This window comes from Musa acuminata, chromosome BXJ2-3, assembly GCF_036884655.1.
Source record: "Musa acuminata AAA Group cultivar baxijiao chromosome BXJ2-3, Cavendish_Baxijiao_AAA, whole genome shotgun sequence".
Classification (NCBI taxonomy): Eukaryota; Viridiplantae; Streptophyta; class Magnoliopsida; order Zingiberales; family Musaceae; genus Musa; species Musa acuminata.
The window spans coordinates 40,050,332-40,078,073 of NC_088340.1; the positions used below are offsets into that span (position 1 = coordinate 40,050,332).

General features: G+C 45.9%; 4 protein-coding genes across 5 annotated transcripts; 1 reads left to right on the forward strand and 3 right to left on the reverse strand.

Moving 5' to 3' along the window:
- Positions 1-373: 373 nt before the first annotated feature.
- On the reverse strand, positions 374-3,354 carry LOC103978841 (BURP domain-containing protein 12-like). Its single transcript, XM_009394787.3, has one exon. It carries the CDS (start codon positions 2,905-2,907, stop codon positions 958-960), a length of 1,950 nt encoding a protein of 649 aa, XP_009393062.2. The 5' UTR covers positions 2,908-3,354; the 3' UTR covers positions 374-957.
- A 3,719-nt stretch (positions 3,355-7,073) lies between these two features.
- On the reverse strand, positions 7,074-13,251 carry LOC135608221 (photosynthetic NDH subunit of subcomplex B 5, chloroplastic-like). Of its 2 annotated transcripts, XM_065100859.1 has the most exons (6): positions 13,237-13,251; positions 12,795-13,138; positions 12,628-12,685; positions 12,144-12,206; positions 11,980-12,038; positions 7,074-7,502 (listed from the first exon to the last, which is right to left on the reverse strand). In XM_065100859.1, the coding sequence occupies exons 2-6, from the start codon at positions 13,122-13,124 to the stop codon at positions 7,272-7,274; spliced, it is 741 nt and encodes a 246-aa protein (XP_064956931.1). In that variant the 5' UTR covers positions 13,125-13,138; positions 13,237-13,251; the 3' UTR covers positions 7,074-7,271. The 2 variants fall into 2 exon arrangements, with proteins under 2 accessions (XP_064956931.1, XP_064956930.1); XM_065100858.1 differs by lacking the exon at positions 13,237-13,251 and having other exon boundaries at positions 12,795-13,098.
- A 523-nt stretch (positions 13,252-13,774) lies between these two features.
- Positions 13,775-20,725, reverse strand: LOC103978839 (cyclin-A2-1-like). Its single transcript, XM_009394785.3, has 12 exons — positions 20,484-20,725; positions 18,987-19,346; positions 18,251-18,710; positions 17,835-17,941; positions 17,475-17,567; positions 16,422-16,555; positions 15,381-15,456; positions 15,195-15,271; positions 15,053-15,086; positions 14,797-14,946; positions 14,579-14,713; positions 13,775-14,325 (listed from the first exon to the last, which is right to left on the reverse strand). The coding sequence occupies exons 2-12, from the start codon at positions 19,284-19,286 to the stop codon at positions 14,272-14,274; spliced, it is 1,620 nt and encodes a 539-aa protein (XP_009393060.2). The 5' UTR covers positions 19,287-19,346; positions 20,484-20,725; the 3' UTR covers positions 13,775-14,271.
- A 2,539-nt stretch (positions 20,726-23,264) lies between these two features.
- On the forward strand, positions 23,265-27,623 carry LOC103978838 (GDP-mannose 3,5-epimerase 2). The gene is made up of 7 exons (XM_009394784.3): positions 23,265-23,392; positions 24,430-24,849; positions 26,112-26,205; positions 26,343-26,472; positions 26,559-26,691; positions 26,879-27,086; positions 27,191-27,623. The coding sequence occupies exons 2-7, from the start codon at positions 24,431-24,433 to the stop codon at positions 27,344-27,346; spliced, it is 1,140 nt and encodes a 379-aa protein (XP_009393059.2). The 5' UTR covers positions 23,265-23,392; position 24,430; the 3' UTR covers positions 27,347-27,623.
- The last annotated feature ends 119 nt before the right edge of the window (positions 27,624-27,742 follow it).

Below are 27,742 nucleotides of genomic sequence, written 5' to 3' on the forward strand. Positions count from 1 at the left end.
ATCATGCCATCTTTCTACTATTTATTTGGTTATGAGCTTGTTTGCCAGCCAAAGTCTTCCACCTTGTCCTGCTTCCCGTTTTCTCGATTAGCATGCATCTTCTGAAATGATTAGGGATGATAAGCTTTTCCCATCACAATGTCAACATTTAACTTCAAACTACAGCAGGACTTTGTCCTAATAAGTTGTCCTATTCATGGATCGCCTGCCTGCAGTCTTATAGTTGTTAGAATCAGCCTTGATATGTGCGACCAAAAGCTTGCTCGGTGTGGTCGCTTTAGCCCATTAATTGGATTCTATTTGTCAGAATCCAAGGAACTAAAGCCACAAATAAAGGAAAAGGGAGACGGAGAAAGAAGAGATCAGATCAAAGTTGAACTGTTAAAGCTGAGCTAAAGCGCAGCGAGAGATCTTTTCTTTTCCTGCATGACAAGAACAAAGTGCCATTTTGCAGCAATGTCCATTCGACATCTGCAGGCTTTTGCGTTGATCCGGCTGCGAAGAACAGAGTCGTTGCTGCGTTCTAATCTTCTTCGCCGCCGAACTAATAGCGTGACCAAAGAGCCTCACTTGAATCTGACAAGATAATGCGACTCCTCATTCGCCCAGGATCGTCGAGGACAACACACGTCCATCCCCTCAAGGCGAGTCGCCGGAGGACACAGGTTCCTGTTCTACAACTATGGCATCTTACCTTCCATTCATTACACATGAACTGCTAAATCACTGGGCTTTCTCCATGAGCAAAAGCTGCTTCATCCACACCACCCCAAGTTTGAACCGAAATCGCTCGCAGAATCCCACATTGTGACGAGGAATTCGGCAAATCTTTCTGTGGTCTCTCGTTATTTTCCTTCTTCCCCGGCTTTACAGTGAGGAGCAGAGAAATATTATATTTAATATATATAGAGAGAGAGAGAGAGAGAGAGAGGAGAGTCTGCGACCGACCGAGAGGGATCAATCGGCGACCGTCCACGTCATGTCCCCCTCGAAGATCCAATGGCAGACCTCGATCTTCCCTGGCGCGGAGCCCAGCGCCACGAAGGCACCGTGGGTGGGGCTCCACGCCGACGTGTCGAGGTGACAGATGGCGACGCCGTGGTTGATCTTCTGCTTGGAGTGGACGGCTAGGATGTCTGCCTCGTACACCCGCACCTTGGGTACCGAGTGGCAGTAGTACACGAGGTAGGGGAAGAGGCTCTGGTGGCAGGACACGGAGCGGGTGACCTTACCGCCGTTCGCACCGCTCACTCGCCCGATGAGGACGTCGGCGTTGGAGCCCGCCGTGGTGGCCGTGCTCCGCACCACCACGTCGCTCCCCAGCACCGACACCGCGAAGTCGATCACGTCCTCCGCCGAGGTGGCGCACCGTTTCGTCTCGCCGCGGCTGGGCGCGCGCTCGCACTCCGCCACCGTGTCGCCCACCGCCTTCCCCAGCGCCGTGTCCGCCGGGATCCCGAAGATCCGTCGCACCTCGGCGGGGGAGAACGGGATCCGCCCCGCGATCGACCGCGGGAGGAAGGACCGCGGCGGCATCTTGTCCCGGATGTCCGGCATCGGCATCACGCTTCCCCGCCGCAGGTCGTGCTCGCGGAAGAACTTGCCCGGCTCCACCAGCCACCGGTTGGATGGCTTCCCGGCCGCCCGCCGAAGGGAGAGGAGGGAGGCGGTGGCGGTGGCGGCGGCGCGCGCGGAGGAGGACGAGGGGTCGACGGAGGAGTTGCGGTAGGACTTGAAGTCGACGTCGGATTTGGCGTAGCCCTGGAAGGAGGTGTTGTCGCCGGCATAGCTCTTGAACGTGACCCTGTGCTTGGCCGAGCCCTCCCCGTAGCCCTTGAAGGAGTCGCTGCCCGGGTTGAAGGAGTCGCCGTAGTTGACGAAGTCGGCGGTAGCGGCGCCGCCTCCCTTGGCGTACGAGGCGAAGCTGTCGTCGCCCACGTTCGACTGGTCGCGGTAGCTGCTGAACCGCTCCGACCCAGAGTTGCCGCCGGCGCCGTAGGACCGGAAGTTGTTCTCAGGCACGTTGCCGTTGAACCCATAGGACGCGAAGGAGTCGTTGGCGCCTTTGGCACCCTCGCCGTAGCCGGCGAAGGAGGAGCCGATGACGTTGGAGTTGTTGGCGTAGCTGGTGAAGGAGGTGGGCACGCGGTCGCCGTCCTTGCCGTATCCGGCGAAGGACTGGTCCCCGGCGTTGGTGTCGTCGGAGTAGCTGGAGAATGACCGACGGCGACCGGTGGCGTCCGCGTCGTAGTTGGTGAACTTGAGGTCAGGCACGTTGGACTCATGGTCGTAGGAGGCGAAGTCGCCGGCGCCGCCGGTGGCGGAGGAGCCGTAGCTGGTGAAGTTTGCGGTGACGACGTTCCCATCGGGGGCGTAGGAGGCGAAGGAGTCGTTGTGGCCGGTGGAGTCGCGGCTGTAGCGTCGGAAGGTGTCGACGGGAACGTTGAGGTCGTCGGAGTAGTGCTTGAAGGCGCTGCGCCCGCCGGAGGCGCCGGTACCGTAGTCGGAGAAGTTGGAGTTCTGGTAGGAGGCGAAGGCGGAGGAGTCGTCCTTGCGGGCGGCGGCAGAGTAGGTGTTGGCTTGGGCGGGGGAGCAGAGGAGCCGAGCGGCGGCGCAGAGTGCGGGGAGGCGCGTGGAAAGTGCGGAAGGGTCAGCAGCGGCGAGGGACGAGAAGGTGGCGGAGTCAACGGCAGAGAGCGGGGAAAGCTTGGCGAGGAGGAAGGCTGGCTGTGGCCGGCTCATGGGCACCTTGCGGTTCCAGTACCGGATCACGGCCGCCCTGGCCGTGAAGGGGTTTGGGGCGCTCTCGCTGGCGGAGGCTTCAGAGGCCGCCACGTGGTGCCGAGCAGAGAACGGCAAGACCAGCGGCAAGATGAAGTAGAATAGAGCTGCCGTGGCGGTGGCCATTGAAGCGCCAAACGGGAGGAGAGGGAGCGAGCAAGGAATGAAGGGCGGGGAGGGGGGAATAAGTAGAGAGAGAGAGAGAGAGGATAGGGAAGAAGGAGAGGGTGGCTTATATCTGAGTTGGTAAAGCTATTATGTGCGTAAAGTAAATTGGATTTGGACCACATCGGAACATTGTATCCGATAACTCAAATCTACCTGCTTTAGATCCCAACTTAAAGCATCACCGGCAGTGAAAGCAGCAGAATGTCCTGCCAAGTCAAAGCTCGCCATGAATTGAAGGCACGGATCGGAGAGTGCTTGCGCGGAGTAACTAAGATGGCACAGTGCGGGGCGAGTGAATGTTCGCCTGTACCAGTCATACAGGAAAGGAAGAGTGGACGAGGCACCGTCTTCTTTGAGACGGCCACTCGGCGGCGAGGCGTCGCCAACCTCGTCCGCGGGTGAGCTTTTAGGGACGAGCACAGCAACAAGAGACAAGAATTAGAAGTGTTGCTGACAGCGGAAGAGTTGTATATGGAGCTCAATTTCCGATGGCGAAAAGATGCGGAGCCATTCGGTCGCTGCCAAGCTCGACAGAGAACTAATGAAGAAAGGTGTTGGACCACGCACGTTCTCGGATGCTCCGGCCCTCGTCTGTGAATCTACCGCATGGTGGCCTTTCAGATTGGTTCAAGGGATTCACTTAACTGGGTTTAACTAACCCATCTCAGTTGCAGGTACTGACTTGGGTCCATTCGGTCGATGGCGAGGGTGAGGATGATGACGCTGCCACCGAGTTGGGCACTGTTAGTTTCGTGCACCAGTGAGGTCGTCCGGCAATACGTCTCGGCTGACCTGCAGCTATAAATTCCTCGACGTAGTCGACTCACGAGAAAATTAATTGCCATGCAACAAACATCAGCTCATCTGAGGACGACATGGCACTCTGTGTCGCATCGAGCCACCCATCCACCGAGAGAGAGAGGGAGAGAGAGGCCGTAGTGCTCGCTCGTCGTCCCCGGGAGCCAAACGAAACAACGCGTTATCGGCACCGATGGATTCTGAGTCACGCGTCGCAAGACGATAAGAAGAGGTAGAGGGGGACCTCCCGAGGTTGAAACCGCGTGGAAATGGAGCCCCCCCCCCCCCCCCCCCTCTCTCTCTCTCTCTCTCTCTCTCTCTCGCTGTCTCTCTTCCACCCACTGCCCTGCGCTTCACGTGCGCGGATGTATCCGCCCGCTTCCGACTGTGCTTTTCTTATCCTCCTATCGACGACGGTGCAAAAGAGACGGGGAAAGGGATCCGTGAGGAGAGTCGGATAAAGTGTGACCTCTGAATCAGAAATCTGAGCGTCATTTTTATGGTTAATTATATATTATATCTTTATAGTTAGATCTGTTTAGTATTTTAATTTTTAAATTTAAAAAATTTATATTAAAATTTTATGGAAGTAAGATATTTAATCGTAATGTTATTGATTTTATTAATGGAATATATGTCGTACATTCATAAATGACATAAAAATGATGAAAAAAATAATTTTAATATTCAAATTACGTTTTCAATGATGACGGACGACGACATCGTTGGGAGTTATGAGTGACTATTATCGATGAGGAGGAAGAGCGACAACAAGATGTGAGGCAAAATGAGAGGATGAAGACAATGACCCAAATATCGATAATCTATATATACGTCGATGCCGCTCGATGACCGTGTTAGCGCCAACGTAAATGCAAAACGACAACAGGACCACTTGATATTTGCATTAACGCTGATAATAATACGAGGAAGGACGACATCGTTCTGCATTGTGTTGATGCCAATGCAGACGCAGAGCGACAAAAGGGTCACTCAACATCTATATCGACATCAACAAAGATACAGAGTGATGTCGCTCTACATCTGCGTTGGTGCCGACAATAATGCGAGGAAGGGCGATGCTCATCCTTTTCCCCCGTCCCTAATCCCTTATCATTCTTCTCCCTTTTGTCGCTCGGCATACGCAAGGGGGAAGAAGGATGACTTGACATCCCCACATCATTCTACATCGCTCATCCTTCTCCCCCCTTGTACATGCCAAGTGATGAAAAGGGGAAGAAGGAGAACACCACCCTTCCTTGCATTGTTGTCGGTGCTGACATAATTGTCGAGCGGTGCCAATGCTAACGTAGAGCATCGCCATTTACAACATCCTCTTCCTCTCTCTCTTGGCATTATGCTCTCTCCTTATCCGCCTCCTCCCTTATAAAAAGTCATAGACGTCCCTAGCGTTCTCGTTGTTAATTAGTCATCATATTTTAAGTCTAAAAATCGAAATACTAAAAATGTTTAACCACAAGAGATAATCTGTAATTAATCATCATTTTCGTATGTTGGTGTGAGGATTAAGAACATGATTAATTACATATAGAACAGCCAAGACTGTGTCCTATTCCTATGCATGTGGGAAACAAAAGAATCTACGAGCATGATTAGTAGCACCACATTTCTAAGCACATTTTTCATCTTTATTAATTTTTTTAAGCCAAATATTATTGTGGGCCAATAAAAGAAAAGATTCCATAAAATATTGTATTATTTTTCGCTACTTAAATTATTTATTTATTGATGCATGATTACATGCAATGTATGTGATGCGTCTCATCACATCATACTATAACTCGCACGGCCTAACATCGCAAGGGAACAGATCCCAGTTCTATTGTCGGCTGCTAATACAGGCCACATCATACTCGCTGTTACAGTAGTAAGCACTGCTCCATTGCCATCGCTATGCAGTTGAAGTGACAGAGTTCATCTCTCCTGTCTAATTTAACCATCATGTAGACATGCAGAACATTAAGCTCCAAGAAAAATGAGCAGTGGCATGAGAATTTACCTTACGAGAACAGCTAGCTAGGAATCAAGAAGCTGTTCTGACCTGTGACTCGGAGGGAGCAAACCTTGATGGATTGATTCATGGCAGGGAAAGGAGGATAACCAGAGTAGATCTTACAGAGAAATAAAGAGCCAAGCCATGGTCACATGCATCCATCCACTCGTGGAAGGACTGCCAGAAGAGAGACTTCTCCAACATTCTCTTGGCGTCCACCACTGCCCGCTCCCAACCTTTCTTCACGAGTTCACCCTGCGATCTCTGGCTTTCTTCTTCTTCTCGTTCTCCCGCGTTCTACTGTGCGGTCATCCGTTAGCCTAAATCGAGATGGCTGGTGTGGTTCCTGACACTGTAGTCCATCTCGATCGACCAACCTCATCCATATCCCGAAGAGCATCATACGAACAGTTGATTGACGCTTAATGTTGCCTCTTTGTTCCGCGATGTAGCGGCGGAAAGGAATCAGAGATCTCCTCCTGCAGCATCTCAGTACTCCATCTCGTGGTACCGCCGCTGTTGCTTTGCCATTCGCAACAGGCAACGGAGACACAGAAAGTTGGCAGCGAAGAGGCCAAAGCACGCGTTTGTCTCCATCCTCGCGAGGCCTCGGCATCGTATGCGTCAGGCATTTTTTGTTCTCTTGGAGGAGCAAAGCAACAAAAATGGCTGTAGGATCACATGCACCCAATTGTAGCGCATTGCGATGGCAGAGGGTCTCCTCCTCTTTAATGAGCCTTCTGGGTGACCACTTCGACTGGTCCACTTGAGATTGCTGCTGCTCTCTGCTGATGATTACGTACCTCAGCAGCCATGGCTACATGCCTTCTGTCTTCGCCCATCCGAGAGTTCGTCATATGATCTTTCTTCTTCGTCTCATCACAGTAATGCTTCTAAATCAATCACTGGAGGGAGGCTCCATAAGCAAACTGCAGTGGCAGATGTCCTGAGTAACTCAAATCATAATGTCGATTGCCACATGAGAATTGAAGCTTCAAAATGCACTTGACATAACACACAGAATTGGCAATTAGAAATCACCACCTTCTTAGAGTTGGCTCTGAACAACATGCCTATTTTGCCTTGCCATGGAACTAACTGACTGCCCTATTTGTTTCTTGTTACCCAACACATATCTTTAGCCTAAATAATCTAACATCCTCTTCTTCTATGATATCTTTAGCTTCGAAAGCTTGCTTCCTCAACTCTAATCTGCATATGAGTTTCTTTAGGTTCGGTTGGCCTGAGAACGACATCAGAAACCAGTTTGACCCAATATTTATATCATTACTCAAAGTATCACACGTATGAGTAACCAGTAATTCGATGGAATTCACTATTACCACTGTAGGTTTTGTTCAAATACCTAATGGCATCAGGCCACAATAATTGCTACACGTTTAACAGGTACAACAAATCAAAACATAACATTTTCATTTACTTTCAGGAAGGGTCAAGTAAAACTTACAATCTGCATATGACACAGTTAGCTCACCCGCTCGTGGTAGTATCACAGCTTGACAATGTCATCCCTCTTCACCGTGAAGTCCCAGAGCTCGCCATACTTCTCATTGAAGTCCCAGATGTCCATGGAGTTGTACTCAGCTATCAACTTGTCACGAGCCGCTCGATCCATGTTATATATCTGAGGCTCAAAATTATGAGGCTTATCCGGCTTCCCCATCTCGATGGCACAGAATATGACGACAAAGATAGCTGCTCCTATGTACAAATACTCACCCTGCCATGGACATTTCAATCAAGGAGTTACATCTCAAATAAGCATCAGATTGTTAGACCTCAGAAACTACTCGGCAAAAGTTCTCAAAAAAATGATCTGGTAAAATCATGTCTAGCACAGAAGAAAACCATTAGCATAATAAGCTATTTGCCAAAAAAAAAAAAAAAAGGAATTTTGCAGTTAATTGAGAGACTAATATATGGTCATGTCATAAGTATATGCTTGGATGTGTTCAGGAGATTTAACAGCAAAACACAGTTTTCAAACATATCGTGGAATAATGATCAAGATAAACACATTCGTTATTGATGAGGATAGTAATTATGATAAGACTCGGCTGACGTCAGACGACGCCTCACGCCTCGATCGGCGCGACAGCACCCGGTCAAACGGACCGGAACACCGGCCGAGGCGCATTAACGCCTACTCAGGCTCGGTTCTTCACGCCACGCCAACGCCCATGTCAGACGCTACCAGCCTGCCCCCTGCAGGCGGGCACATCAAACAATAGTAAGCTTCCCTATAAAAGCCCTGGCTCCCGAACAGGAATGGGGGGCGGATGAGAAAAGACTATTCTTCTTCTGAAATCCCCTCCACTATCTTCTGACTCGATCGTTGGAGGGGTCGGGTCGAGCTTCCCGATCCGACCTTTGTGCAGGAGCGAAGCCGAAGGTTTCCGCTGGATGCGCGGGCGAGGAGTTCCTACCCGGAGGAAAAGGCGACCCCGTCCCGATCGGACACTACGTGCGACCGCCTCGACGGACTCAAAACCCGTCGCGGGAAGATCCCCCGCCATCCAAATCCGGACCGAGCCGCGTCGACCCCAAGGCCACGACTCCAAGTTGTTTACACTAACAAATTGGCGCTAGAAGGAGGGCCCGGAATGTCGGGTGATCACCCAAGCGGCTCAGACAAGCCCACGACTGACAGGTCGCAATCGACTGAAGCCTTAGGGGAACATCCCCCGCATGGAGACCATCGTGACGAACACCCTGCCACGACCTCAGAACGATATTGGCAAATATTCAACGACCCGGGTTTGTCGGCGCCCGACGGCACCCCCGCCGACTCGACGCCCGTGTCACCCGAGGCCTTTCAGGACCTCGCCCGTCAAGTCCGAGCTCTGATGGATGTGGTGCAAACCATCATCCCGCTCGTTCCTCTTCCGGCGCACCCACTTGCAATCCAACCACTGCGACAATACGAGCCGCCCGATCGGGCCCACACGACACTTCCGGAGTTCCCCGCTTCGCCTCAGGTCTGACCGGCCCCTCTCGAGGATCCAGTGATGGCAAACCCAAGCGGCCGCCCGGAACCCGAGGCACTCTCTTCGAACTCCCTGCGGGCCCAATTGCGCTTCGTTAGTCAGCGACTCGACGAGGTGCAAAAAGAGGTCCGCAGGTCCAAGGGGGAGCTCGGGGAGGACGCACACCAAGGGTCTCCCTTCACGCCCGAGATACGGGATCAGACAGTCCCCCCGAACTTCCAGCTCCCCTCTTTGGATGCTTACGATGGCTCCACCGACCCGGCGGACCATGCAGCTGCTTTTCGCGTCCAAATGGCGCTATGCGGAACCTCTGATGCCTTGATGTGCAGAGCGTTCCCTACCACTCGGAGAGGGCCGGCCCACGCGGGGTACGACGGCTTAAAGACCGGAACGATCGCTTCCTTCGACCAGCTCATCAAGGACTTCGAGCTCCACTTCGTGGCCTGTGCACGGCCAAAGCCTTCCGTGGCACTGCTCCTCGGACTCAAACAAAGGGAGGACGAGCCCCTCTCACATTATGTGGATCGTTTTGCCACAAAAATCCGGGGTTTTCCGGACACTCACCCCTCTCTGTTAGTGCAGGCGTTCATGATAGGCCTGCGACCTTCCAGGTTCCTCTAGTCCCTCGCGGAGCGACCTCCCACCACGGTGTCAGAGACGCTCCAGCGGGCTAACCGTTACATCGCCGCGGAGGCCTGGGCGGCCGTGAGGAGAAGGGACGACTCCCGACCGTGGGCTCCATAAGAGAGGTCAAGCACCTGCGATGGCTACCCGATGTAGTCCTTACGAAAAGAAATCTAAGCCCTACCTCAGCCTCTTCCGAGCGAAGGTTCAGCGTCCACCTGATTGCCTCCTGGTTTGCGGTTAGCTCCGACCTAACCCTCTTCGGTATCTATACGCCTCGGGCGCAGTCCGCTCGAGGCCACCTCAGCGCGGCCTACCCGCCTGAGCCGTGTCCCTCGGCCTGAGCCATGTCCTTCGGCCGTAGATTGCCCGAGGCCACCTCAGCGCGGCCTGCCCGCTTGAGCCGTGTCCCTCGGCCGCAGTCTGCCCGAGGCCACCTCAGCGCGGCCTGCCCGCCTGAGCCGTGTCCCTCGGCCTGAGCCATATCCTTCGGCCGTAGATTGCCCGAGGCCACCTCAACGTGGCCTGCCCGCCTGAGCCGTGTCCCTCGGCCTGAGCCATGTCCTTCGGTCGTACATTGCCCGAGGCCACCTCAGCGCGGCCTGCCCGCCTAAGTCGTGTCCCTCGGTCGCAGTCTGCCCGAGGCCACCTCAGCGCGGCCTGCCCGCTTGAGTCGTGCCCCTCGACCCGAGCTACGTCCCTCGGCCATAGACCGGCCAAGACCACCGCAGCGTGGCCTGCCTGCCTGAGCCGTCCCTCGGCTTGAGCCACGTCCCTCGGTCGTTGACTACCCGAGCCTACCTCAGCTCGACCGCAGCCCGCCAGCGCCAAGCTCCTCGGCCATGTTGCCCGAGACCACACCTGCGCGACCTGCCCGCCTGCGTCGTGCTACTCGACCGCATGTTGCCCGAGACCACACCTTCGCGGCCTGCCCGCCTGCGTTATGCTACTCGGTCGCATGTTGCACGAGACCACACCTGCGCGGCCTGTCCGCCTGCGTCGTGCTCCTCGGATCATGCCCCCGAGACACACCTGCGCGGCCAGCCCGCCTGCGTCGTGCTCCTCGGATCATGCCCCCGAGACACACCTGCGCGACCAGCCCGCCTGCGTCGTGCTCCTCGGCTTCATGCCCCCGAGACACACCTGCGCAGCCAGCCCGCCTGCGTCGTGCTCCTCGAGACACACCTGCGCGCCCGAGACACACCTGCGCTGCCTGCCCGCCTGCGTCGTGCTCCTCAGCACATGCCTCTAGAGACACGCATGCGCGGCCAGCCCGCCTGCGTCGTGCTCCTCGGCTCCATGCCTCCCGAGACACGCATGCACGGCCAGCCCGCCTGCGTCGTGCTCCTCGACCCCATGCTCCCCGAGACACACCTGCGCGGCCCGCCCGCCTGCGTCGTGCTCCTCGGCTCCATGCTTCCCGGGACACACCTGCGCGGCCAGCCCGCTTACGTCGTGCTCCTCGGCTCCATGCCCCCCGAGACCGCGCTTGCGCGGCCAGCCCGTCCGAAAGCTGAAGCCATGCCTCGGACTCCCGTTACAACGACCGACGCATAGCTTCTTTCCGGGGGGGAATATGATGAGGATAGTAATTATGATAAGACTCGGCTGACGTCAGACGACGCCTCACGCCTCGATCGGCACGACAGCACTCGGTCAAACGGACCGGAACACCGGCCGAGGCGCATTAACGCCTACTCAGGCTCGGTTCTTCACGCCATGCCAATACCCATGTCAGAAGCTACCAGCCTGCCCCCTGCAGGCGGGCACATCAAACAATAGTAAGCTTCCCTATAAAAGCCCTGACTCCCGAACAGGAATGGGGGGCGGATGAGAAAAGACTCTTCTTCTTTCGAAATCCCCTCCACTATCTTCTGACTCGATCGTCGGAGAGGTCAGGTCGAGCTTCCCGACCCGACCTTTGTGCAGGAGCGAAGCCGAAGGTCTCCGTTGGACGCGCGGGCGAGGAGTTCCTTCCCGGAGGAAAAGGCGACCCCGTCCCGATCGGACACTACGTGCGACCGCCTCGGCGGACTCGAAACCTATCGCGGGAAGATCCCCCGTCATCCGGACCCGGACCAAGCCGCGTCGACCCCGAGGCCACGGCTCCAAGTTGTTTACACTAACAGTTATCAATTCCAAACAACATTGTTTAGGAAGTGCTTCTGGAGCATATTCTAATTAAATTGAAATATGAGAATTGCTGCCAATATAAATACAAAATTTCACATTTCAAAAGGAGTCAATGAACAGCTGAAAGTGAAAATTTGGGAATCTAGAGAAAACATAGATGAAAATGTTTATTTCAGTCAGTTCTTCTTAATTATCTAACCCTGCTGAAACCTTCAAGAAATTCAAAACCAACATGAGGATACTGAATGTTTCATATAAACATGTGACTGTGTGAGAATCCCAGTTCACAAGAAAAAGAGATTCAAGTTTTATTGAGGAATAAAATGTGCTTTCACATCTCATGCTTCATTTGTGCTGCAGGACAAATTGAGTCTTAAACACGATTTCTCCGTAAGATATTGAGAAATGAGAATTTATCAATGGCATGTGTTAAGCAGCAGGAGACTACTTAACTGGTACATGGTAAGCCAAACCAGCTGTGACTGCAGGGAGAAACAACCAAGAAATAAGCCCTGCAAGGAATCGACATGACAAAACTTGGTGATTCAACATGAGAGGAATACAAAATGTTGTTGTAAGAAAGAAACAAGAGAACCAAACAATTTCGACCATCTCACCTTGAAAGCCAGTAGGTGGCTCTGCAGCTTGATACTCGGCCACTACGGCTTCCCAGAAGCCGCCTACAGAGAGGTTAGAAGCAAACAACTCAAAAAGATGAAGAACAAGAATCTCACACACCGTAAGAAGAAGGTGCAGCAACCATCTTTATATATATTGGATTCAGCAGAAATAAGAACAGATATAGAAAGCACACAGGCAACCTTGAACCAAAAGTATCTTATTGACTGTTTCTTCTCGACAATGTCACAAATTCCGTAATTCACTTATCAAACTCTGTGAACGCTATGCTTCTTTGGAAAAGAAAGAGTGGAATTGTTAGAGAAAGAACCTAAAATCAATTAATTTCACCCTTCATTAGTATTTAGGAATAGAAGTTAGTGAGCTCTTAAAAGAAATTGGACGAGATCTTTATGTGAAAAACACAATCCACAATTCCAGTGAGCTGATCAAGAAACAACAGTATCCAAGTAAGAATGGTACCTTCATGTCCCTCGTGATACGTGTGGTGCCCATCGTACTCCCCATATATGAAGTCTTCCTGCACACCCCACCAATTTCATCACGGGAAGCACAAAGGTTGGATCTTTTTAGCTGCAGATGACAGGAATTAACTAAAAGAGATGGCGATGAAGAAACACGGAGCTCACCGCACTGACGCCGTTGGTTCGCCATCGATCGTGCGGGTCCTCTTCGAGGTCGGGCTCGATCTCCGTCAGCCCGGCCCTGGGCCGGGTGGAGCTACGGTCCCGCTGCATCCCCATGCGGAGAAACCCAAGGCTGGGGGTTTCTGCGGGGGGAGCCCTAATCCCGAGTCTCCTGAATGGCTTCACGGCGACCGCCGTCGCCAGGGGCGGTAAGGAGGCCGCGGCGAGGGCAGCGGGAGGCGACGTGGCGACCATCCCCATCTTGTTTTGGTCTGCTTCCGCGCCCTCTTCGTTATCGTTTAGATCCCGTGCAAGCGTGGGAATCTCGTACATGATTCGATGGCTTTCTGGATCGCGTGGTTGATGTAAAAGTCAGAACCGTTGGATTCCGATCCGACGGCGAGATTAAACGATCTACAACGAGTGTTCGTGTGTTGGGACTCACATGGTTTGGACGATGGAAACGGAAACCCATCCGCTACCTTATCCACGCTGGGGATTGAACGGTATACGGACGCGTGTAAGTCACGTGACTATACGAAACCAAGCACGTGGCTGGAATGTGAGAACTGGTTTCTCGATCGCCGAAACTGGTGAGCTTTATGCGGTTCGTATGTGGCCATGGGGTTGATTTGTCACGAACGAGGACTTCTTCCGGGAGCTCAGTTCAAGGGCGTCAGGTTCACGGAGGTTCCCATCAACCGCGGCGTCGAGTTGCATCTTCCTCGCCTTCGCCATGGAATACACGACTTCCAGCTCCCCCACGCCCACCGATGGCTGGTTCAACGTGGTCTGAGTCGCCGCAACCTCTCCCCCTCCGCGGTCTCCTCAATCAAGCAGAGCAACGCAACGTGAGGGTCGCACGTAGAACCTACACTAGTGTAATAGAAATCGAACAGAGCAACAAGGAAATGCATTAAAGAGACCTTGGAATGCCATGTGCTTCCACACGATCAATTCTTAAGCGTCATCAAAGAAACAGGTGACAAAGATAATGATGCTGCAATTCCATCAGTGGTAATGTAACTACCATAGTTACCATTTTCCGTTACAGACAAATTTGTGAACCAAGACATACACACAAACACGAAAGTTTCTCTCTTTTTTTTTCCCTTTTCTTTTGACAATGGGCCAATAAATTCCTGAACGAGCAGCCTTCAGATTGCCATGCAATGTCAGTGTCAATCTGTACTGAGTTTACCGCTCCCATCCATCTTATAAGATTATGCTTCAATGACGGGCGTAGAAAGACCACAGCCACAGGGATAAAATGAATTCAACAGCCATCACCAAATAAAAAGAACTAAGAATAGATAACAAGCAGACCGCCCATACTTGCCTCCAGAACGCCATCTCTCCTCTCTATCTCTCTCTTTTCCCTTCCTTTTGCTCCTTTAAGAGAAAAAAAATGAGAACAGGTAAAAGAGGATACAGCACTGTATTGTTAGTTTAGTTACCATCTTCTGACTTCCCTTTGTCATCAGAAGAGTGATTCCACCAGCGACGGAGATGCCAGGGTAGCCACACACTCGAACTGTCAAAAAAGTGACGCAGATGTTTCAGCATTACAGAATAAAATAATTGCATATTATTAAAGACTAGCAAGAGATTCATGAAAGGAAGGAAAAATTTTAGGAAATTCCAAACCGCAAGTACCAGCTGATTTTTTATATTTCTGTTAAAGAACTATCAACAATCCGGTCATTGGTATGGACCCAGTTGTCTTATTGTATGATCTATCATTGCAGCAGGTTTATGAAGCTCGGGAAAACTTATTAGGGAAATACCTTTTGCTGCCTATACTTTTCACGTATGGCATTCAATGGACAACTTTTGCTGTTCTTCTGTAGCTCTTGCAATGCAAAGACGGTCGCCTTCAGATCCATAGCTGTGTACGAGGTGTAATACTCAAGGGTCGGATTCTGCATTTAAGATCAAACTGCATTTATGAAACCATCCTATTATGACACATAAGTGTAACGAGGAGTGTAGTTAGCACTCGCACCCATGGATGGTCTGACTGATCCAATGTCCATCTAGCAAGAAATACGGCAGATGCAGCAACGACTGAAGGGAGAAACTTTATGAAGCTATACTCCACCAATGTCAACTCCGCCAAGTAGTTGGCCAAGTACCCCAAGGCTAAAGATGGAACCTGCAACTCCAACAAAATATGAATCATAAAGAGCCTTTTTTGCTTAAGTATGAAAGTAAAATGTGCTCTCAGATATATTTGGATCAGGTCTGTTAACATTAAATACCTTATTTGAAGCGTGAGCAGCACGCAAAAACCTCCTGCATATGACCCCATGAGTTAGTTTACATGCCAAAATTAATGTACCAAGCATTTAATGACTCTGATTTGAAGAAATTGAAAATACTATCAATTGAACTTTCTAATACCTGAGAAATGTTTTTGCGGTAGGTACTGAAAGTTGAAAACCTAAAAAGCCAAGCACTTGACTCTCCATGTTGAGCACCTGTTAGAACCACCAATAATTATAGGGTTGACATCTCATGTCCTCAAAAACCTGAACTTCCGTTCACAGAATTGATGATGCAAAAAAATCTTCATAGATAATAAAGTACCTCTGCCTTGGAGTATGTGTTATCAGTTATAAAACAGAATTCTTCTACACGTGGTGCACACATTTCTTCATACTTCCTGTGAAAAGGACAAGTTATCAGTGAGTCAGCTAACCGAGGATGCATACAGTTATTATCTCCAAAGTAATCATCCACTAAATATGCGGCTAGAGTAAGATGTTACTGAATCTCTACAAAAAGGATCACAGTTTTTTAATATCATGTGTCAACTCAACGTTGAACCTCCTCCAACCAATGCCAAGTGCATCAAAAAAATAGTTAGCCAGATCTAATTCATACAATTCATATCTGACCATCAAAGCGACAAAGGAAATATGATGGAACGCAGAAAAAGAGGGTATTTGTCTCACATGGTCAGTTTATGGCCAATAACGAAGTTACCAATTAGTCAACATATAGAATTAACTACAAATGTTCTCTAGCCAATAATTGAAGTCTTGATCTGATGCCAATTGTGACACCTTCTCAAACCATTACAGTATCAATTTTATCAAATGGTATATCATATTGTACCATGCAGTATTATTAAAACAATAATACAAAGAACAAATGCCAACTAAAACTGAGCTGTATGTTCCAATATCAGTCCTTGATCGGACCAGTAAATGTCAGTTGATACATACCATTCTGATAGATCATTGAAGCATTATTTGGCAATTTGTGTCAGTTGATACATACCATTCTGATAGATCATTGAAGCATTATTTGGCAATTTGTGTGTACACTTTAAATATCATATAACATTCAAAGCCGCATATGCAATTTGATAATCCTGGACATTTAGAGGACAAGAACTTCTAATCATCAAAGATTCCAATACTAACAACAACAGCAACAGCATTGAACTCAACATCATCATCTAGTGTGACAGAAAATTTAACACCAAGGGAAAAAGAATCTGACAAATAATAGAATCTTTACAGATTAAGAAAAAATTAGATAAAGTTTTAAAAAAACACATTATTAATCCTAGACTCTGTAGAAAAGAAGACGATTAAGCTGCAAGTCTGAATATAAGCTTACGAAGCAATTAGCATGCATGTAATGCCAAGCAGCTGCAACCTTTGTCTTTCAATATAGTTTTGCGAGAGAAACTGGTCAATTATATATACTGTAAGATAGAGTGTATCTGGGACAAGTCTGTATTCCTCAGAAACCTGAAAAAGAAAATCGCAGCTGAATAAACTGTGCAAAATAAAAGATAAAAAACACACAAGCATCAGGACTAGGTTAAAGATCACCAAGGTCAGTTAGGATCAAGTTTTGAGTAAAGATTAATACTCAAGATAATCTTGGAAACTGAGTAATCTACCAGCCATGCTAGCCTGTTATGCAGTACCACATTACCGTGCATGTTTCTAGAATCTAATATCTACAGAATATTCTGCCATATTAAAAAAAAAAAAAACATTCAAGTTGGGCTTCCAGGAATCTTCCATTCAGGAGTCAGTAATCACATCCAAAAGAAATCTCTGAACATTGTGACCAATTTCTGACACCATCATAAGGTAGCAATAACTTTAAGCAAACCACACATCATAACTCAGTTTGCCTGATGGTTCCCCCAAAATCGGTAAACCATAAAAACTTTGTACCTTCATCAGCTTGATTTGTCAACTACGCACACAACGGTGATTTGTAGATACCAGCAGTCATTTTAAATGAACCATGTACTTCTAGAAAGATCATAAACTGAAAATGGAAGGATGAGAAACAAAATTTTACCCAGAAGAGTCATTTGATCTATCATTAAGCACTACTTTGTAAGAATGTTATTTCACAACATAAGAAGGAACAAACTGAAGCAGAATATCCACTGGCTTGGAGCTACATTTGCTAAATCTAAGATGAAAATGATGCCATCTCAGATGTTGAAATGCTCAAGTAACAAATGGAAGTAAATGACTTAAAGCAAATTATCTAGTGAAAACTCAAACCATGATGAATGAGTCCATGAAATTCCTTTCAGATTCAACTATTCTTTTTAAGGCCAAGATACATAATAACTGATGATTAGTTTTGCCATGTTGATAGTAGAGTTCAAAGGAAGATGATCAGAAGTTTGAGCTAGCAAACCTCCACAAGCCAATCTATTAGAATGCCCCGCATGCTCTCAGTGATATCCCGCTGCAATGCTTCCATAAAATTAGACACCGGTCTCCGAATGAGCTAAAAAATTAAAATTAAAATGTCAATAATCACAAGTTAAAAGTTCCACAAGACAATGCCTAGAAAGGTAAAGCAAAAAACATTAATTGTTAACATCATAGATAAGGAATGGCAAAAGAATTTGTGTTTAGCTACATTTTGCAACACTAATTCTGCATTTCTGCATTGAACATATAAAGCCCTATCACAGAACTAACTGGAAAGAGAATATCTCTGTTTAAGGCAAAAATACCAACAGATTGGAGCAACAAGCATATTAGGTAATACCTCTGCAGCACGAAGATTAGTATAGAATTCTGAGGCATAAGTGCAACACATTTGAGGATTTCCATGGTCTGTATCAATATCTATAAAGTCCAAGCCACTGCACCCCCCTGGATAAACATAAAGCTTAACAGTATTATTGACAAAACTTAGTCATGAAATAAGCATAACTTCACAATAGTCAAATTGGTGAAAAGAAGAAAATGGCACGGAAGGTTATCAATGAGTTCCCGAAATACTCCTAAGGATTAATAATAAGTTACTTTCTTGTAATGTATATAAAAAAGTAATGATTTAAGTACAAACACAAATGTCACCAACTGCCATTCCCAAATGTGATGTTCTGGGTGGCACAAATGGTGCAATCATATAATAAATTTATCATTCAGAGGGAAAAGGTACAAGGACCGGAAGCTAACCATTCTTTGCGTGATTTATGAGGTCATGATTCCCAACAGAGTAATGCCCTTCAATCAAAGTTGTGATATGTATGCTCTCTCCATCCCTGGTGATTTCCTTCTGCTGTAATGCCATCAAGGAGTCTTCCACTTTTTCTAACGGGTATGATTCTTTTGACACAAGTGTCACTGCATTCTGTGCTCCTTCAATTATTTCATTTTTCATGTCAGCATAAGTAGGCGTGTTTCCAACTATGGCTAACTCTGTGTGCTGTAATGCTACCAAGGAGTCTTCCATATTTCCAAATGGGGGAGATCCTTTTGACACCAGTGTCTCCACCTTTTGCACTCCTTCATTCATCTTATCTTCCATGTTAGCTAAAGTTGAGGCATTTCCAACTAGAGATAACTTGGACGTCTTAGAGTTGGAATACCTTCTGGTTTTTGAAGGACCTGATTTAGGCCTTTGGGCAGTGGTAGACTGGAGCATCAAAAACATTGAGATCAAGACTAATATTCAAAAACCTGACCAAATAAAAGGATAGCAAAGTTTGACCCAGAAAGAAAACAAGAACAAAACATACTAACTGACATTACGGAACTTGCAAACAGATAAAAAAACACAAAGAAATATTTTTTCCATTTGCTGCAATATATTTCTTTTTTCTTTCTTTAAAAGTGAAGGATGTCCTATATAAAAAAGATAACTAAAACTATTGAAGGAAGATTCAGTAGCCAATGAGAGACAACACTGAACCTTGACTTTCCCCGCTGGTACCCAATTTCTGGAGGAATTCTGAGAGAACATATTTGTGACATCTGTAAGCACTGCACGCTTTTTCTTGCACTGTGAAGCTGCTGGATGGGAACCATGACTGTTCTCATCAAAAGCTGCTCTCTTTAAGTTGCTGCGGCATGTCTGCTTCTTCTCTGCATTCGCAACTGATGGCATCAAGGGAGGAAGTTTCCCATTTGCACGACAAGCAGCAGCCCGAGCTCTTGTAATTCTCCCACAAGGGGCTTCAAAACTAGTGCCCAAGGAACCTTCCTTCTTCATGGCCGTGCACACATCAAGAAGAAAAGAAAGCAGGATTCTCAAGCAAAGTGCTCATGTAACCTAGAAATCCGGAAAAAAAGATGTAGTTACTCTCCAAGGTCAGTTATCTTATGCACATTAAAGACACAGAATATAGACGTAATGAATTATTATTTAAATAATATAAACTTTCTGATCATCAACAAAATGGCAAGTGCTAACTTGCTTGATTGATTTCATAAAACACAAAGTGCACTTGGCCAAGAAAAAAAATCAATAACAATGCTTTTTCTGGTGGTTTACCCTAATTAATCTAAAATAAGTCCAGGAGACAGTTCCAGGTCATGCAAGAGAAAACAGCTATTCCACAAATTAAAGGCAAAATTGTATATTTTCAGAGTTACAAATACTGATTTAATCACCAAATTACTCTTAAGCATTGGCAACCATTTGCAAGTTCAGAAACAAAGCATTTATTTTCATAGAGTACCAAGCCCCTTTTAAAAATTCATGATTGCCCATATATACTTTAGTACCTTACAATATGCTTTGTAATTGCAAGATAGTGATTTCCAATTCATAACGATTTGGGCTTCTGAGAATCTCACGATGAGATTATTGAGATGGATGTATAGAGAAATAATGAAAAACTTGACAAAGATTGCTTTGTTCTGGCAAGCAGTTGGAGGTGGTGCCAATTGAGGATGATATGTTTCATTCGTCCAGAAAACCAGGTAAAACAATGACGAAATTTTCATAGCTGACTATATAAGATGCGTCAGATATGTAAAATACTCGCTGCAGTTGGCCATTAAATAGCCAAGATTACCCTTTCGCACCACATCATAAGCAAGTTAGATCAAGAACTTCTGAGTTAGAATAGGTGAAAGATTACTTTTGCATGAAATTTGTCACAAGAAATGGTATACTTCCCTTGAAGATCAAGAGGGAAAGAATAAAATGGTCACACGATAGTGGCGACTCTCTCGGAAAATAAGATAATATACGAAGGTCTTGATCCGGGAGCACATGACAAAATCACTTCACAATTCTGTCCGACGATACATCAGATCCATGCATCCCAAGCCCAGCAAACCCTAGATCCGGCGCAAGAACACAACGAAGCACATCCGAAAGCACGATAAAAGGTGAAATCACGGCAAGAAGCGTATGAAAAACAAGAATAAGAACGAATCACATGGGATCCAAAGAACGAACCCTACGATGACCCCCACCCTCGCCGCCGCAGAGCCCACGGCAGTCGCGGCCGGCCGCAGAAGCTACAACGTCGCCCTCGCATCAAAGAAACGAGATCGAGGACAAGCCGAAGCAAGCAACCTCGAAATGCAGCGGTGCGACTCAGAGATGCCTTCCGACGCCCTCTCGCACTCTCGTTCTCTCGCTCTCGATTTAAGAGGCGGAGGGAGACGGAAAAGGAAAGGCGATCGAGAAACCCCTCAAATTTTGCCGCTCGAGTTGCATTTCAAATGCCATCCCGGTCGTGTCGGGTCGGATCTTGTAGTTCTTCAGCCCGTATGATAGATCTCATTACGACCGTCAGATGCTGATCCAAGGGACAGCAAAGGCCTCATTCACTCGGGTCGGATTTAGATCTTGGATTTGAGGTGCGCCGTGACTCATCTGCAGTCTTTCGAGAACATGCCCATAATATATATATATATATATATATATATATATATATATATAAACAATTGTTAATTATTAACTGAAGCATTAATTTGTGTTAATATTATTTCAAAAAATATGATACTAAAAGTATTAGAGATAATTTAGATAACTTCGTTTGATATGCTTATTGATGCGGAGGGCATCTGTTTAAGCCGTAGCCTCGGGGCCGACGCGGCTCGGTTCGGAGGCCCGAATGTCGGGGATCTCGGGCGATGTCCCTCGGGGTCTCCCAGCGACCGAGCACGGTGCTTCGGGTCGAGAGGTCGGGTCGGGTTGGGAGGAAGCTCCGCCGCAGCGCTGGGAAGAGGCGACACCGTCTCGCACTTGCATACAGGTCGGGCCGAGAGCTCGGCCCGACCCCTCCGACGATCAAGTTAGCGATGTGGAGAGGGTTTTGGAGGAAGAGATGCCTCTGAGTGCGTTGTGTCTTCTCCCCCCCCCCCCCCAGTTCGTTTAGAGCTTTGGGGTATTTATAGATGAGTTTGATGTTACCTGATGTGGTTGCTTGCAGGAGGCAGGATGATAGCGTCTGACATGGGGTTGGCGTGGCGTAAAGAACCAACCCTGAGTTAGGTGTTAATGCCGACTTCCTCGGGCAGTGTGTTGTCCAGGCATGGTTGACGTCATGGCGTGTCACATTATCATTTTTACCCTTATCACTTATACGACTCAAACAAACAATATTAGCGAAAGTTACATACGAAAGTTACAGACAAATTTATGGATGCCAACTCATATCAAAATTCAATTCATTGTAAGTTTAGAAGGTTCCTTTTACAAATTGATACGTATTTCATGGATGAATGTTAGATTAGAAATCTAGCAAATCAAGCTTTGATTTGTAATCACGTGCATGAATTCTCCGTTACTATTTTTGTTATCGATAATGTGAATAATGTCGGTGTACATAAATAAAAATGCACGATAAAAATGTGGTGATCGTGTCATCCGATTTAAGATCTAAAATGTCAATCATTATGTATGAATTGTCACCCCAAGAAACTAAAGATTCGATGTGTAGAATTGTAATTATAATTGTCTTGTAAATAGATGCCATCCTTTTGATATAGACAAACACTCCCCGCCACCCTTATGGATCCAAATGGTCAGCTGACTTTTATTTGACATTTAGTTTTAACATTTTAAATTATTGTAATAGGACGATTTTGCTCCAAAAGATTCACATTTGGATTTTTCTTTCTCGAATAACGTCATTTTAATTCAAAAATTCTTAAAATTATTCCTAAAAATTGATTTTTTTATTATTTCTTGATGATAATGTTTTGATTAGTACAGTAGTTTTGATCTATCATTAATGTTTTGGATACTACAATAAAATTATTATAATACTTGTTTGAAAATATTGTAATTGGGTTAAAAAGAAACCATTCGATATGTCCTACTCCAAATTTAATAGATATTTTTATAATAGTTTAATAATATTATTATCTAAATAAACATTTAAAATTAATTTATTATATATTTTTATCATCATAATAAAAATATTATAAAACATACTTAAAAATATTATAAATGAGCCAAATAAACAAATAACCTCAACCAAACTAACTACAAATCTAAATATATGATATTGTGATTTGTGAGTACAAGATTTCCAAACTCCAAAAGAATTTAAATGTAAAAATATTGTTATTTAAAATAAGGGAAACCAACCACAATGAATATTCTCTCCAAGATTCCTCGCAAAAGGAGATTCTCTCGGAGATCCATTTACTATATGGTCGGACCTCACGTGCGCATCGGCGGTCACTGTCATTACAACGTCACCGATCGTTTTCGGTCTCATCTCTACCGTCCATTTTATTGCGATCAAGCGATGGCCACGTCTCGCCCCGTCCCCCGCCTCATCGGTGTGGTGGACCGCAGCTCACCCTTCCGCCAATCCGCGCTCCTCTTTCGTTGGCCAAACCGCGGGGCCAGCGCCGGGTCCCACACTACGCGGCTGTGGCGGGTAATTTGGAAACCGAAAAAGAATTCCGTACTTTTTTATGATTCGATTTGGGCCGTTGGATGGTGCTCCCAGCCGTCTGATATTAGTACCTAAGTTTCTACATGTAATTTCTCGCCAGTGTTCTGGACACGTGGCTGGACGTCCTCCGTCCGATTTCGACGCATCTGCGAGACCCGCGGGACTACCCTCACGTCCCACATGGTGGGTCCCGCGTCGTGTCCCTGACAAGGAGTCAAACTTGGCAGGCCGAGCCAGTAATTAAAATGAATATAAATATATTATTTATAAAAAAAATATATATTATATTTAATTCGTAGGAAAAGCCAAAGCCCCAAGCTTCTGCTCTCCCTCTATATAATGGCCGGCGTGTACCTCGAGTAGCCACCGAGATCTCATCTCGCACGCCTCGCCATCGCTCTCTCTCTCTCCCTCGCCTCTCTGCTCTCGTCTCCGTTGAATCGTCGAGGTAAATCTCTGCCTTGTCGCGAGACTCGTGTGTCGGTGTTCTTGTTCTTGGTTATCTCTTTTGCCCGTCAGTTTCTCATCGTCTTCTGTATCGTTCTCGTGGAATGATGTCGAGTAAGGGCTTAATTCCTTTTTCCTCGGCAAATATGTTGAAGATTGCTGGATTTGTGGTAGGGCACTGTATGTTGGTCGAATTTTTACTGTTGTTGCCCACGTTTCCCCTGCCAAAATTCCTTCTTTTGCCTCGTTTTTGTATGATTTCTTCGTGAATCATGTTTGTCTTGTCCTCTTTGGAATTTTTAACTCTGTGCAGGGAAGGATGTATTTTGGATGGCATTAATTATTACTATTAGCTTTTTTCTCCTTCTTCTTTTTTTGTTTATCTGTGATTTGTATAATATTGGTACTCCTTCTGATTTATTCTTGTTGCATATGGATTGAACTGAGTAGTCTATGAATGGCGTAGATTCGCACGCGTTGTTGGTAGTTGTGATGATTAGTGTCGGGCATTCAGGTACCAGAGGTCATTTGGTTACTCCAGCTTTTGATCTGTAACTCTTCTCCGAGGCATGAGTTAGTGGATTGCAGTCCGCATTCAGGCTTCAGTTTTGTACCTTATTTCTGAGGCGTAGGCAGTTTTATTTGTGTTCCTTACATAACTTGTTGTTAGGTTAAGTCGCAACATGTCCCTTGTTTGTTTGTTTCTCATACACTATCTGTCACATGCTTTTTCTTAGCTTTTTGCCATGTTCCTGCTCAAATTCTTGTTTTGCGAATGGAAAACTTTTGTCTTTCAGGTTTTTTAGATTTAATATTTTTTATTCCTTGCTCATGACTTGCTACATTGATTTTCCACCATGGAAGTTGTTCTCCCTTCTTGTCTTGCTACTAGTGGTTTGATTCGGACTTAAATGTGCTTCATCTTTTTCCCACCTTTTTGGTTGGCTTTCTTGAATTCCTTTTAGATACCTTGCTTTTGATATCTTATGGTCATTTTATATTTTCCATCAGAAAAAACTAAACCTAAATATCTTGTAGAATGGGTAGCACCACTGGAAATGATGGGACCGACTACGGAGCGTACACTTTTGCAAACTTAGAGAGGGAACCATATTGGCCTTCTGAGAAGTTGCGGATTTCTATCACTGGAGCTGGAGGATTCATCGCATCTCACATTGCTAGGCGTCTGAAGAATGAAGGTCATTACATTATTGCCTCTGATTGGAAGAAGAATGAGCACATGACCGAGGATATGTTCTGTCATGAATTCCATCTTGTCGATCTGAGGGTCATGGATAATTGCTTGAAGGTCACTAGTGGGGCAAACCATGTATTTAACCTTGCTGCTGATATGGGTGGAATGGGTTTCATCCAGTCCAACCATTCAGTGATTTTTTACAATAACACTATGATCAGTTTCAACATGCTTGAAGCTGCAAGGATTAATAGTGTGAAAAGGTAAATAATGATTTTATTCCTTAGCACCTAATTTATAATGGGGTTTGTCCTATAGTATCAAAGGATGCTGACTTTAAAATTTCCATTTTTATGTTCTGTAAGACAATGTGATTAAAGTATTTAATCAGTTGACATGAGATTTAATTGTTATTTAGGCATGCCATGCTCTTGTAAGTCTTATGCTTTTATATGTAAAACCTGTGTCTCTAATATCCGACAAATGTAGGTGTGCTGTCAAATATCAACCAATATAATCAGGCATCCAAGAATATCTCTGTGTTTGGTTGTATAAAACGAGGCAAAACTGAAAATTATTGATTGACCTTTTCAGATGTGTTTGCTGACCATTTCATTTGGCATAGTATTATTATATGTGCACATGAGGAAATTGTGATTTTCATATTTAGATTATTTAGTGGTTTTAATAAGGTAAATACATTCACTTGTCTTAGTTGGAACAATTAATAATAGATGTAGAGTTGAAAAACAACACCTAATTGATAAGAAAATATCTGATTATAATGAATCTTAGGTGTTCTGATTTTGTTTATATACCCTATGACCCTACTAGCCTTACCAAGCATGATCAACTTGATGGTCAGGCCTTTTTTGGCTGCTGGTCACCTTTTATATTATTTTGGCATCTTATAGGCAGCCTTGGGACCACCAAGTTGAGGGCCAGCCAATGCTTAATGGAGACTTTTACTCTCATGCTTCAGTAATTCTTTGTCTTGAACCAATAATTTTTGGAGCATGTCCTTGGTTTGATATATCAGTACAGCTTACCTGTCTGGATTCCCTTCTTTGATATAGTTGTACATATTTCATGTATAAATCTACACATATGTGGATGAAAATAAGGACGAACGTCATGTTTGGCTGAAGAGGTCTTTTGCATGTTTTAAAGCAAATTTATGGAATATGATAGGAAAGTTCCCACTACTGGCTTGGTCCATCTATTTAAGTGCTTACCATTTACCATTTGTCATGTTAAATTACAGGCAGGATTGACTTTCTAAGCTCCCTGCTTTAATTTTTAGATTCCTGTGATGGTCGTGAAAGCATTTTATCTATCATTTATGATCTCTTGCAAAATATTCATAAACACGGTTCCTCTAAAACAAAGATATTGGTCTCTCTTTTTTAAATCTACGCTTCTTTGGCTTGCCTGATAAGTAATGAACTCGGTGAACTTCTGTTCAAATTTGTGTCTTGTTCTAAGTTAACTAATACAAACAGAACTTTGATATGAACTCGTGCAGGTTCTTTTATGCCTCAAGTGCTTGCATCTACCCTGAGTTCAAGCAGTTGGACACCAATGTGAGCCTGAAGGAGTCTGATGCTTGGCCTGCTGAGGTTCGTTGATCATAAAACGTCCATATTGTTGGTTGGTTTTGATTCTATTCTCTGACTGTTGAATAGAATATCATTTCTTGCATCCACTTCAACTCTAATGTGTAAGTGCAATCTGATAATTACTCTGGTCACTGCAGCCTCAAGATGCTTATGGCTTGGAAAAGCTTGCTACAGAGGAATTGTGCAAGCACTACAATAAGGACTTTGGCATTGAATGCCGGATCGGAAGGTTCCATAACATTTATGGTCCCTTTGGAACTTGGAAAGGTAAGTGATGAGTCATAGACTAATCCAAAATAAAATCTTGCTTTGAGGTTGCTTCAGCTGCTGATACTGTTCTGACTATCCTTCAGGTGGGAGGGAGAAAGCCCCTGCTGCCTTCTGCCGAAAGACAATAACATCTACTGATAAGTTTGAGATGTGGGGAGATGGTCTGCAAACTCGATCCTTCACCTTTATTGATGAATGCGTTGAAGGTGTTCTAAGGTAACAACAATGCCAAATGCCACATCTTTTTAATGCTAATATTGTACCACAGCCTGATGAAGTTATGAACCTCAGCAATTCTACTGGCTTCACCTGATGCAAGGACCATCTCTGAACAGCTGTTTTAGTTAACAATCAACCTAAGGACACCTAACAAATTGCCTCGAACTTATTTGCCTATGTTCAGATTGACAAAATCCGACTTCCGAGAGCCAGTGAACATTGGCAGTGATGAAATGGTGAGCATGAATGAGATGGCTGACATGGTACTCAGCTTTGAGAGCAAGAACCTTCCCATCCATCATATTCCTGGACCTGAGGGTGTCCGTGGTCGCAACTCTGACAACACTCTGATCAAAGAGAAACTTGGTTGGGCTCCATCTATGAAACTAAAGGTACATACACAACAATTTCCCTTTTTTTTTTCTTCTTTTTATCCTGTATGTTTTAAGTTCTCGTGTTTTTCTGATGTATGATTCTACTTTAATGATGTCGACAGGATGGCCTCCGAATCACATACTTTTGGATAAAGGAGCAAATCGAAAAAGAAAAAGCTCGGGGACAAGATGTGTCTGTTTATGGATCATCCAAAGTTGTAGGAACGCAAGCACCAGTGCAGTTGGGTTCTCTCCGTGCAGCCGATGGAAAAGAATGAATCCAACATCCAGGATTTAGTACCGGTAGCTTTAAGACACCGGCATGGAAGACAATACAGCAAAGTCAGAGAGTCGAAATCGGTAGATTTGCTTTGTGTTATTTCATATCGTAGTAAGTAAGGTGGTGTTTGTTCTGCCTTGTTTGTCGTTCCTCGGATTCGCCTTGTGTTAAGGTTAATATCATCATCGTCGTAGAGACATCGCGTTAGTCTTCGTGCCTATTCTGAATCTAAAACGACATAACAACAAATAGAAAAGGAAAGGCTATTGTTGGAAGTCATCTTTCTTTTCTGGATGCAATTTTGGTTGTTTGCAGCATTCTTGGAGGAGCTACTGATGCCAAACTGTATCTACAAGTGATCTCGATTGGATCCGAACTCTCTCCATGTCTTAAA